The sequence below is a fragment of the Canis aureus genome, chromosome 26, assembly GCF_053574225.1.
Source record: "Canis aureus isolate CA01 chromosome 26, VMU_Caureus_v.1.0, whole genome shotgun sequence".
Classification (NCBI taxonomy): Eukaryota; Metazoa; Chordata; class Mammalia; order Carnivora; family Canidae; genus Canis; species Canis aureus.
The window spans coordinates 48,097,221-48,109,650 of NC_135636.1; the positions used below are offsets into that span (position 1 = coordinate 48,097,221).

A 12,430-nucleotide genomic window follows, 5' to 3' on the forward strand; every position below is an offset into this window, starting at 1 on the left:
TTCTAGTCACTAGTTGTATTTTAGGGAGTCAAAGCTACACATGGATTTTCGACCTCACAGGATATTCCGTGCCCCTAATCCCCGTGTTGATCAGAGTTCAACAGCATTAGTTAGAGCTTATTATGGACTCCGTTTCCATTATTTCACTGATTCCTCCTCCTAGCAAACCTGTAAGGTAGGCAAATAATATTAAATCTGCATTTTACCGACAAGAAAACAGAGGCGCAGAGAGATGTCTGGGTAAACTGGTCAGGACCACGGAGCCAGTGAGTGGAAGAGAACAAGTTCACGCCCAGAATGTCAGGCTCTAGCATCCAAGCTCTTGGCGACTATCTCCATCACTGGGAACAGGTGCGTGGTCCCAGCGCTGCAAGAAGAGGGAGCAGCCCTTTCTCTGCTCAACACCTCTACGTCACCTCCACGTCATCAAGCCTGTCAGCAAAAGGAAAGTTGATATTTGCTTTGTAAGGTTTCTTCGACAGAGTATGCCTGCCTTCAGCAGTTCAGTGGCGATGACCAAAGGGCACAGACTGGGCTGGGGTGTTGAGGGGGGGGCGGGGGCTGAAGCAACAAACGTTGTTCTGGAGGCTGGGACGTCCAAGGTCGAGGCTAGTGAGTGGAAGAGAACAAGTTCAACCCCACGTCGGTGACATCTGCTTCCCGGTTCCTAGATGGCCACCCCCTCGCTCGGTCCACACGTGGTGGGGGAGGCACAGAGCAAGCCCTGTGACTCTTACAGGGCGCTGGTCCCACCGTGGCCCCCACCCCCAATACCGTGTGGGGTGGATAGGGTTTCAGTGTATGGACTTAGGAGGGCACAGGCATTCAGTGCATACCAGGGCCCAGATAAGCAGGGCACCGTGCTGAGTACTCAGGGGCGTGAAACCTGGCAAGTTGGAAGAGAGTCCAACACCTGAAAGATTTTTTTCTCATTAACAATTTTTATACCGATTCCGTGTAGAAATGATATTTTGGATATATTGGGTTAAAAAAAAAAAGACAGCCAAACAGGTGCACACAGCCCTGAACCCACATGCCCGTGCACACGCCTGTACTTACACACGCGCACACACACGAGCCCACCTGTGCCCTCTGCCCTGTGAGGGGCTCTAATCTCTCACTTTGCTGACCACCACTGCACGTCTGGTCTGAGACTGGGGGTCTCAGAAGCACGCCTGGAGGCAGAGATCAGAGTGCAAGCCGTTTATTTGGAAGGTGATGCCAGGAAATGCTGGGAGGACAGTGAGGAGGCGGGCAGCTCCTCGGGGGTGTGCCATCAGGCAAGTGACCTTAGTGGGTCTCTGGGCTCGGTGCTCGGTGCCTCAAGCTCGCAGGAACACTGGGAGCCTGCGGACAATCATCTCAGGGCCTGCTCACCACGCCCCCACCCAAAGGCGAAGGAGCTGGGGTGTTTATCCCCTACTCCCATCACCCATAGAGGCTGCTCCCAATGGCATCAGTTCCCTGCACTTCTGGTCTGCTACATAACAGGCAGAGAAGCTTCCAGAAGCCAGAGGAAACCTCAGGCAACAGGACACAAGTGCTTTTAGATGGAAGTTGGGCCCATGTGGACAGAAGTGAAAAGGGCCAAGGCAATATGGGTGGGGCCTGGGTGACATTTCCTACTGCTCTCTGCACACCTTCCTCCTCTCAGGAACTGAGGTCCGAGGGGTTAACTGGCCAGAAAGGTGACAGAGGAAGATTTGAATCCAGATCAAATGACCACGACCAAATGACCACGGAGCCCTGACTCCATGCTTTGCCTCTTCGCCTGCATCTGCCCATGTCTATAACAAGCAGGCAGGAGTCTAACTATGAATTTTAAAATTTCATCTTAAAACTTGTTCACTCAATTAAGTTGGATGCTTTTAAAGGCAAATTTAATTATTTTGAGTTCAATAAAAGCCTTTTAATAAGATGAACATCATGATTTCAGGCCCCCACTTCCAGGCTTATCAGTTATGGTGAGGTGGGGACCCTGAGGGAGGGAGTGGAGGGGGGTGAGGGCCTGGAGGGAGGGAAGGGGGGTGAGGGCCTGGAGGGAGGGGAGGGGGTGAGGGGCATGGAGGGAGGGGAGGGGGGTGAGGGCCTGGAGGGAGGGGAGGGGTGGTGAGGGCCTTGAGGGAGGTGAGGGGTGGTGAGGGCATGGAGGGAGGGGAGGGGGGTGAGGGCATGGAGGGAGGAGAGGGAGGTCAAGGGCCTGGAGGGAGGGGAGGGGGTGAGGACCTGGAGGGAGGGGAGGGGTGGTGAGGGCATGGAGGGAGGGGAGGGGGGTGAGGGCATGGAGGGAGGAGAGGGAGGTCAAGGGCCTGGAGGGAGGGGAGGGGGTGAGGACCTGGAGGGAGGGGAGGGGGTGAGGACCTGGAGGGAGGGGAGGGGGTGAGGACCTGGAGGGAGGGAAGGGTGGTGAGAGCCTGGAAGGAGGGAAGGGGGTGAGGGCCTGGAGGGAGGGGAGGGGCGTTGAGGGCATGGAGGGAGGGGAGGGAGGAGGGGGGGTCAAGGGCCTGGAGGGAAGGGAGGGGGAGTGAGGGCCTGGAGGGAGGGAAGGGTGGTGAGAGCCTGGAAGGAGGGGAGGGTGGTGAGAGCCTGGAAGGAGGGGAGTGGGTGAGGGCCTGGAGGGAGGGGAGGGGGAGTGAGGGCCTGGAGGGAGGGAAGGGTGGTGAGAGCCTGGAAGGAGGGGAGGGTGGTGAGAGCCTGGAAGGAGGGGAGGGGGTGAGGGCCTGGAGGGAGGGGAGGGAGGAGAGGGGGGTCAAGGGCCTGGAGGGAGGGGAGGGAGGGGGGGGGTCTAGGGCCTGGAGGGAGGGGAGGGAGAGGAGGGGGGTCAAGGGCCTGGAGGGAGGGGAGGGAGGAGAGGGGGGTCAAGGGCCTGGAGGGAGGGGAGGGAGGAGAGGGGGGGGTCAAGGGCCTGGAGGGAGGGGAGGGAGGAGAGGGGGGGTCTAGGGCCTGGAGGGAGGGGAGGGGGAGGAGGGGGGTCAAGGGCCTGGAGGGAGGGGAGGGAGGAGAGGGGGGTCAAGGGCCTGGAGGGAGGGGAGGGAGGAGAGGGGGGGATCTAGGGCCTGGAGGGAGGGGAGGGAGAGGAGGGGGGTCAAGGGCCTGGAGGGAGGGGAGGGAGGAGAGGGGGGGTCTAGGGCCTGGAGGGAGGGGAGGGGGAGGAGGGGGGTCAAGGGCCTGGAGGGAGGGGAGGGAGGAGAGGGGGGTCAAGGGCCTGGAGGGAGGGGAGGGAGGAGAGGGGGGGGTCTAGGGCCTGGAGGGAGGGGAGGGAGAGGAGGGGGGTCAAGGGCCTGGAGGGAGGGGAGGGGAGGGGGCGAGGGCCTGGAGGGGAGGGCGGCGCGTGCCAGCACACGCACACACGCGCACACACACGCACACGCGTGGATATTTATTTTAAAATTTACTCGCACATCCAAACGCACCATTTGTTCCAAATTATTTGCGAGGCCTCTGCGGTCTTGTGTTATCCCCGGCAGCAGGGGTGAAGGCAGCGCGGCGCGCCGGGCCCAGGCTCCGCGGGTCGGGTCTGCTCCCGCCCGCCTCGCCGACCCCCGGGAACCGCCGCAATCACCGCGACTGGCAGCGGCGCGAGCCGACCCCGCCCCCCTCCCTCCCTCCCTCGCGGCCCCCGCCCCCCTCCTCCGCGCGGGGGGAGCGCGGGGGCGGCCCCGCCCCCGTCCAGGTGGGGCACGTGACGGAACCCCGGCCAATCAGGGCGCGCCTCCCCGCGGCCGCAGTGATTGGCTCAGAGGCGGCCACGTGGCCTAAGCCAGGCCAATGGGATTCGATTCTGGGACTTCGGCTGCGGGCGTCGGGAGCCGGCTTCTTCCCTCCTGCTCCGGGGCAGCCGGGCGAGCGGCCGGGGAGGGGGACGTGCGCGGGAGGGACGTCAGGGGAAGAGCGTTTGACGGCGGGGGGCAGACGTCTCGGTGACGTCACAGTCGCCCATCCAGCCTGGTGGCCTCGCCCGGCCCCGCTCCACCTGTTGCTTTTCAGCTGCAGGAATCCGCAACCCCCAGGCCTGCAAACCCCGGCCGAGCTGGCGTTGGCTCGCTTGGCGGAGGAAGAGCCGATTCCAGGGCGGGGGCCCCGCCGAGTCTCCTCCAGGCCTTTGCTCGTGCAGGGCCCTGGTTCACTCTCTGCCCCTCTCCTCCCTGACCTCTGGGGCGGGGGGGGGGGGGGGGGGACTGGAATCCAGCCTCTGGGGGTCCTGCCCCCGAGGCATTGTGCTGTGCTGCCGTCTGTGAGTCTGTCTGGACCACCAGGAGGTGGGTTCCTTGAGGTCAGAGGTCGGGCTTCAGGCGCTGGGACCCCCGAGCAGAGCCCAGCATGAGACCCTGTTTAAAAACCAAAAAAACAGAAAACCAAGAGGCAGATGAATGAGATGAGATCTCCCCAGACAAGCGGCCAACCTCACTGGAGACCTTGACATGGTGCTTGGCGCCTAGTAGGTGCTCAACAAATAGTAGATACTCCGATTTCCGCCTTTATTCCGGACCGATTCAGTGATATGTGCTTGAGCCAGGTCAGAGGAGCGGGGAGGGTCTCCTTTTCGACCCAGGATGTCCTTCAGACAACCTCACAGGCACTGCGGCAACACTTTCTACAGTGACAGGCCCCCGGGAGAGTGGGCGCTCATGAGAGGCCGGGGGCTCTGGAGCCAGGCTGGGAGCGCACCGTGGGGTCCCACTGCCAACACCGGAGAGTAATGAGCTCCTTTGGTTTCTCATCAATTTTCCTTTCTTTTTTACTCCTAGGTTTTCCTCCACCAGAGAGGGAGAAAGCAAGACCGATGTGTGCCTCACATTCTGCCCTGATTATAGGACTCTACTCCCAGAGCTTACAGAACCGTGGGGTCGAGGCTGCAGGATGGTCATTCCCGGGGAATCAACTGTTGGGGCGCTGATCTTTAAAACACCTTGACCAGACGTCAAAGATGGTTCTGTTTAGAGAAATAAATGCGACTTTCTGTAGTGGGCACTGCGGGGAGCACACTCGGAACCCAGGGGATCCCTTTTAGACTCCTGTCTCCCCTTCCTGGCTTGCACGGGCCTTGCGAATGGCTGGTTCCTGGGAACCTCTCTGAGGGCCACCCTGGGGCTTGGGAAACTCCTCACTGCTGCGCTCTCACACCCGAGAATCCAGGAGCATCTCAGAGTCTACTTTTCACCCAGAAGCACCTCACACCCCAGAGCTCCCCACAGTCCCTTTGGGATCTTTGGGATCAGGCTGTGGCGGGGACTTTGCCTAAACCCCCTCGCTACTTTGCTTCGTTTTTCCTCCTCTGTCCTCTCCCCAGTTTCCTTAACCGTCTCCCGTGGCAGCGCTCCCTTCATACGTCCCTTCTTACAAATCCATGCCTCAATGTTTCCTTCTGGAAGGGACTCACATAAGGCCAGTTTCTTTCTTGCAGACCTTATCAGAGCCTTAGCACGATTTTTCCAAGAGGGAAGAAAAGTAGGTTAACACCTTACAAACTCTTTTAACCCCAATTAATGAAAGAGGGGAGTTAATTTTATTTATTTTTATTTTTTAATTTTTTTTTAAGAGGTGAGTTAATTTTAAACCCCTTTGTTAGAACCACCTGCCTGAGCTAGTGTTTTCACTGGGCTCCAGGGATGCTGCTTGAACTGGAACAGAGGTCTCGGGCCCCCCAGCAGCTCAGCAGCCTCCCTCCCTCCCCACTAAATGGGCCCTGGGACCGTTGCTGAGCGCGGTGGGGGACAGGGGAAGGCAATACAGCCAAAGAAGTAAAAAAGCCTCGTTCCAAAGAATTGTAAAATTTATTGTATAAGTATTGCAGCTTTTCAGAATGTCATCATTGCCACTAATGATTATTGATACACAACAAGCGATTTCATCAGGCCTGTGGATTGGCATCCAAATACAGAGTCTTACGCGGCAGCGACGTGGGCGCCGCACCCAGCGTGCCACGGAGAATTTACATGAGTTTAACTTGAACAGAACTTGGGAAAACAGGGCTGCAAAGGTGAGCGGTTCCAACGCCAAGAATGCAACATAAAAGCGTGCCATCAGCACACCACCATGGAATCAGGCAGGCAAACGAGAACGCGTGTCCTTCTGGGCTCTATAGTACAGCAGAATTTGAAGCGCAGTTTCCAGGAAACAAACAAACAAAAACAAAACAAAAACACTTTTATTTTTTCCTTATCATCAGGATGTTTTATGGATCTGGAAGCTTTGTGTGCGTGTAGAGAACGATTTCTGAAACATACAATTCAGAGAGGAGACGAGGACAGGGATTGGACTCGGTTCTTGCCCTGCCCTGGGGTTCGCTAGATGGTGGGGGGTGGGGGTGGGCTGGGGGGAGTTTCAGCTCTTTGCAAAGAACACCGGGGCTTCGGGGGGGACAGAGATGGCTTAGTGCCCCTTCCTAAGTTGGTCTGCGGAGACCTGGCCTTTGTGGGAGAAATGCTCTTTCTTCCTCGGGGGGTAGGAAATGTGATGGACAAGCACGGAAACGATGAGGAGTAGAGGAAGCCCAACCTGGTCCCCCTCCAACCAGCCACAGCTGAGGACCCCCAAACTTTTTACTGGAAAAAGGAGGTCTCCTCAGGGGTGCTCGGAATCTTTTCAAAGATAACGGCACGACAGCCAACATCCAGAGGAATGAGTGCACCCCCAGCTCTGGGGTCCAGCAGAGAAACCAAGAGCTTAGCTGTTTCCAGAAACACACACCCCAGGTTTTCTGGGGATGTGTCCCGACTTGGACAAGCTGCTCTGCCCTGAGCCTCTGCAACCGGCATCTGCCGGGCATGAAGCCCGGGGGCGCTGCAGCATCGAGCCCTGGACTGCAATCCTGGGGTGCAATTGGAGGGGTGTGCTCTGCCCTCAAGCCAGCTGAGGTCAGGGAGCCACTCCCCCGCCTCCTTCCAAACACGGCAAATGCAGACCACACCACCAACCAACGGGATTCCAACAGCTTGGCTCAAGACCTGGGGACCTGCACAGTCCGGGGCCATTTCTAGGCTTACAAGTCACATGGGAGTCAAACACCACATCTGACAAGACGGTGGTGGGTGGGTGCATGGGTGGGACACGGGAGGGCAGGGCGATGGGGATATTTGAGAAGCTGCAGCCCTTTGTTGACCTAGAGTGGGAAGGTCAGTCCCCGGGGCAGAGGGGCAGAGGGGGTGGGGATGGGGGTTCGGTGTCACTGTCCAGGGATGCCCCCATTTGGTGACAAGAGGGCACTCCTTCCTCAGTAAGGCACTAGGGAGGCTCTTCACATAGAGGAAAGCTACAGTTTTTAAAAATTTTATCTATAAATGTGTCCCTGTACCTTTTAGGACAAATTAATACCGATGTTTCTGCACGACTTCTGAAAAGAATCCTCTTTGAGAAGCAAAGTTTAGGCTGAAGACCACCCCACCACCACCACCACCACCACCGCCACCCCGACCTCGCCACGGAGAGGCAGGTGTTATTGTCAAAGTACAAGAACTTTCCGCCAGGCTGGCCGGCGGCCACTCAGACCCCATGTTTATCTGTTGGTCACCGTGTTGGGGAAGGGTACGTAGAAATAGAGTCCAAATGGTCAGAACGTCAAAACTGTTCTCAGGCGTTTAAGTAATAAAAAAGTTGCTTAAAAACAAGAGTTATTGCCCGGATGCCTCCTCTTATGTTAGTCTGCTAGTTAGTGTTCTGCCAAAATGAAAAGACAGCTCCATGCGGAGGGGCTTGGGGGGGTGGGTGGGCGGGGGGCTGCTCTTCCATCTGGGGGATCACCCCATGGAATGTGAACAAGTCCTCAGTGGGAGGAAGAACCTGCAGCTCCAGCCACTGTCCCTGGTCGACCCCAGGGACCCCCACTCCATGTCCCACCTGTCGCCACCGCGCATACACCTGCGCCACTCACGCGCCCTCACCTGCGCACCACCAGGGGATCCCGCCACACCGCAGCCTACTCAGGAAAATCCTGGTAGACAAGACTCGTATCCGCTAAAGAGGCTGTGAAAACACAGATAAATAAGCACATCGAACATGATTGTTTCCACGGGGAGAGGGAACGAAAATGCGGGAGAGCAGAAGGTAAAGAATTGTGCTTTGAAAACATAAAAGCACAGGTTCGACTGGTTTTTTTGTTGTCCTTTTAACCCTTTTGCATGTCCTGGGAGAAATCGGGGCATGTCGCTTTTTCATCTCTGGGGTTCCGTTTGTTGGCCTGTTAGGTGAGAATTGCTACGTAAAGAGAAAGACAGGAACGAGGTCAAATTCCTAATACTCCGGGCCTTTCTGACCTGTCAGTGGCCTCCACCGACCGACCTCAGCTGATAAATCCTGGAGCCAGCGCATCGCCCCGAAGTGCTCTGGGCAAAGCAGCCACCCAAGCCCCCTCTGGGGGAGGGAAGGGGGGGTCCCCGGCAACACGCGCGGGGAGCAGCTGCGGCTGGAGATGGGTGGGGGCGGGGGCGAGGCTTCATGCTTTAAAAAAAACAAAACAAAACAAAAAAAAACCAGGAGGAAAAACTAAGATTCTTCCAGAAGTTTATTTTCATCTCGGGAAAGGCAAAGCCACCACCTGCAACTTGGTGCCTAGAGTAACTTCCCTATTGGGTTTGCCATCCCAAGGCTGTTCTGGCCCAGAGGGGGAAACTGTCTCCTTCGGTGGGGAATGTATAACGAGGTAACAACCTATCGCTAGCCAGAAGCTTCCACTTCGCAGGAAAGCGGCCCCTCCGGAAAGCTCTCCAAACTCCGTGTCGAGCCCGCCCTCTGCCTGACGCCGACTGTGAAATTTCCACATTTCTCCCTTAAAAGTCTCGACAGACATGATAGGAGTTTCCATCAGACAAGCACTGACATATTTATATTAAAAAATAGTGCAAAAGCTCAACATTTATATAAATAACTCTAAACCCCTGCTTTGTACTTTTTTTTTCTTTACAAGGTAATACACGCTTTCTGAGTTGGCACTCAAAAATTGCCATTTTTTTTCTCTTCTAGTTCAGAAAACAACTTTTTTTTTTAATAGGCCTCTTCTAATACAAAAATACTCCTGCCCTCACAATACAGTTTCTCTTATTTTATATATATTTATATATATATAATATTGCAGATCTTTAAACAAAGGTTTTGTGCAAATATGTCTTTAAAGTTAAGTGAAATCATCATAAACAAACAAAAGAAAAGAAGCATTCACGCACGCAGCTCAACTAGAAACAGAAAAGACTAGGGTAGATTTTGTGTGTGTGTGTGTTGTTTTTTGTTTTTTTTTTTTTCTCTTTTGCCTTCAAGACACAGCTCAACAAAGAAACGTGGTTTTTTGCAAGCTTTCTTAGCTTGTGCATTCAGACCACACAGAACATGTAAATATTTATACACAGAGAGAGGGGGAGAGGATGGTTACGCGCCGCGTGTGGTGGCTGCTGCCCGGTCCTCCTCTGTCTTCTCGTCTAAGAGGTGCGGAGCGTGTTGTCTTCTCCCTACCGCTGCCCCGGCCCCGGGGTGCCTAGAGAGGGTGCCCTTTCGGTTTATCCTTTTCTTTGCTCCAGGCAGCTGTGCTCTCCAGGGGGGCGATGTGTGCGTGGGGGAGCCGGGTCCCCTCCAGCAAGGAGGGCGGCCCGCTGCTCTGCTGGTGCTGGAAGGCCGGGGACCCCGGGTAGTGGCCGATGACCTCGCTGTAGGTGGGGGGCGGCCCCTCCATGCGCCCGCCGCCCCCGTAGCACGTGGCGCTGATGCCCGAGTTACTGCTGGGGGGGCAGGGGCCGCCCAACATGGCACTGTCCATCAGGTCGCTGTCGAAGATGGTTCTGTTCGGGGGCGCGCGCACCGACTCGCGGTTCAGCTCCAGCTGCTGCTCCGGGTCCCGCAGCTGGAGGGTGCAGGGGCCCTGGTAGGGCGGGGGCTCCTCCCCGTCCGACAGCGAGATGGTGGGCGGCAGGTCGATCTGGTGCTGCAGGTACGGGTAGGTGGGCTGGAAGCGGTGGAAGCGGTCCCGCTGGGTGAAGGGGGGCACGGCCAGGCGGTCGGTGGGCCTCGGAGGGGCATAGACCTGCGGCTGCGGGGGCAGAGCAGAGTGAGGGTCCTCCACCCCGAAGCAGCCCGAGGCGGTGGGGTCTGGCTGCCTGGGGGGGACCCTCTGCTCTCTGGGGGTGGGGGGGGAGGGAGGGGTGCACTGGGGAGCCCTGGATGGGATCCTCATCACCGAGTTGGAAGAGGGGCAACTTTTGTCCTCCAGCCTGTGGACCCTGTGGGCCCCCCACTGCGGGGTGGGAGAGGGTGAGCGGCTGGCGCGGGCGGTGCCAGCAGCCAAGGACAATTCTTCAGAGAAGGGCACAGAGGTGAGCCTGGCAGCCACACTCCTGCGGCCAGGGGAGGCGCCTCCGGCTTGGAGAGGGGACTTGCCGGGCAGATGGCCGGAGGCGTCCACTACAGCACCCCGGGGGGCGGGGGGCGGGGGGCAGCAGGCAGGGGACTGGGGCCGCACGGGGGGCTCACCTCTGGGATTCCGCTGCCAGACACCGTGCTCTCGGACGGCCAGAGGCATCCTTCCTGTGTGGGGACGAGAGGGGCAGGGTCAGCAGTCTGAGCACAGGTGAGCGCACACAGGGTCAACTGGCTTTGAGCCTGACATCTTCTCTTTGGAGTCGCATCTGGCAGCCATCGGCCACCCTCCATCCCCACTCTGCTACCCCGGCCTGGGGCCCTCACCACTTCTCAGATGTGACCCCAACCACCTACAGCTGACCTGTAGGCTCCGCCTTCTTAAGACCCTCCAGCAGCTGCCCGCGTGCCTTAGGCTGATGAAGAAGCCTGGCGAGACCTGGCCCTCCCGACCTTGACCTGGACCACGTGCTTGCAGCGTGATCTTGGCAAGTTACTAAACTTCCAGAACTTTTGAGGGGTAGACTATGCCAAGGAGCGCACGTGGCCCTCTGTGACTACACAAAAGTGCTGGGGGCCAGGCTGACGCACCTTCTAATGCAAAGGGTCATGCATGTACCTCAGGGCCTTTGCACCGGCCGCCCCACTGCACCAGCAGCCCCGCAGACCTCCTCTGACACTGCCGTCTAAAGGGCCCGCCCCCATTTACAATCCTGGCATGGGCTAACTTCCTTCCCAGCAGCTCTCTTACCTGTAACCAACTTGTCTCTATTTATTTACCTCTTTACAGCCTGTCTCAACCTGTATACCAGGAGCCCAGTTCACGGGTACAGAAATACTGGACAAAGTTAGTTAATGAGCTAAGTGCCCCCATGCAGCTGCTCTGCCACCAAATAATGATGGGGTCAGTCAACAAAGGCGGAAGGTGGTACCGCTTCCATACCAAGTGTGTAGCTGCCACCTCAGGAAGCTCACACCCTCTTGCTCTGAGATTTCCCCACGGGTGGCCGGGCCGCATGGGCTGAGTTGGGCACATGCCACGTGCCATCTCAGGCCTCGGGGAGAGACCCAAGGGACGTGGGACCCCGCACCAGGCTCAGTTTGTCTGAGAGGCAAACCCAGACAATGCTGGTTATGTGGTGACGGATAGCCCTGGGCCCGGGGGGAAGGATGTCGTCTCTGAATTTCACAGCTTTCTAGAGATGGAGATAATCTGTACGTGGGGACGCCTGGGTGGCTCAGCGGCTGAGCCTCTGCCTTCGGCTCAGGTCATGATCCCGGGGTCCTGGGATCGAGTCCCTCATTGGGCGCCCTGCAGGGGGCCTGCTTCTCCCTCTGCCTGTGTCTCTCACGAATAAACAAATAAAATCTTTAAAAAATAAATAAATAAACTGTACATATTCAAAGTATGCAATTTGGTTAAGTTTTGGTACGTGCATACACCAGAGACCCGTGACTACAATCAAAATATCTAGCGCTCCAAAGGTTTCCTCCGGGCTCGTTATCCTGGGGGTTCCCGGTCTCACCCAGTTGGGGCCGTAGGGTGACCTGGAGAGGGGGCTGGGTGCCCAGAGAAGTGCAGTTGCCTACATGGCCACTGGGGGGCTCTGTGGCTCTCACAACGGTCCCACCGGGAAAGCACCCATGAGCTCTCCTTGTGGTCTCTAGTAGGTTCCAGGTGGTAGGATGCAGCAAGCGGCCACACAGCCTTGCTGTTGGCGTGGTCAAAGGCCGTTTTGTTACTGATATTAGTCATGTTATCAATCGTTGTCTCGGTGCCAGACACTGCACCGAGAGCTGAGTGGGCCCAGCTGGTAGGAGGCCGTGCTGGGATCCAAACCCTCACCTGCTCGCTTCCAGACCCACCTGGGCTCAGGCCAATCCTGGCTGTGTAGCCCCAGGCCGGGCCACTGGCATGGCCCATGTGCGTGCCAGGAAGCCGATGGGCACGTCCACCCGCTCCTCACTAGGGTCAGGGGCCCCGGGTGGTGGATGCATGCAGCTAAGGCCAGCTTGGATGAGAGGTGACCCAGATACACTCCTGCCTAAAACCTTCCCACGAGTCCCTCTGTCCCGGGCTCTGCATGACGTG

General features: G+C 57.5%; 1 protein-coding gene and 1 long non-coding RNA gene across 11 annotated transcripts in view; one reads left to right on the forward strand and one right to left on the reverse strand.

Annotated features, from left to right (window-relative positions):
- The first annotated feature begins 3,841 nt into the window (after nucleotides 1–3,841).
- LOC144298590 (uncharacterized) lies at nucleotides 3,842–5,012 on the forward strand. The gene is made up of 2 exons (XR_013365522.1): nucleotides 3,842–4,259; nucleotides 4,749–5,012. It is a non-coding gene; the product is annotated as an uncharacterized LOC144298590 (long non-coding RNA).
- Nucleotides 5,013–5,755: 743 nt separating this feature from the next.
- PMEPA1 (prostate transmembrane protein, androgen induced 1) overlaps nucleotides 5,756–12,430 on the reverse strand; it is a 56,325-nt gene continuing 49,650 nt past the window's right edge. For all 10 annotated transcript variants that reach the window (XM_077873699.1, XM_077873700.1, XM_077873701.1 and 7 more), the window contains exons 3-4: nucleotides 10,453–10,506; nucleotides 5,756–10,012 (exon numbers count right to left, since the gene is read on the reverse strand). In XM_077873699.1, coding sequence (XP_077729825.1) covers nucleotides 9,464–10,012; nucleotides 10,453–10,506 — 603 coding nt within the window. In that variant the 3' untranslated portion in view covers nucleotides 5,756–9,463. The remainder of the gene's footprint in view (nucleotides 10,013–10,452; nucleotides 10,507–12,430) is intronic.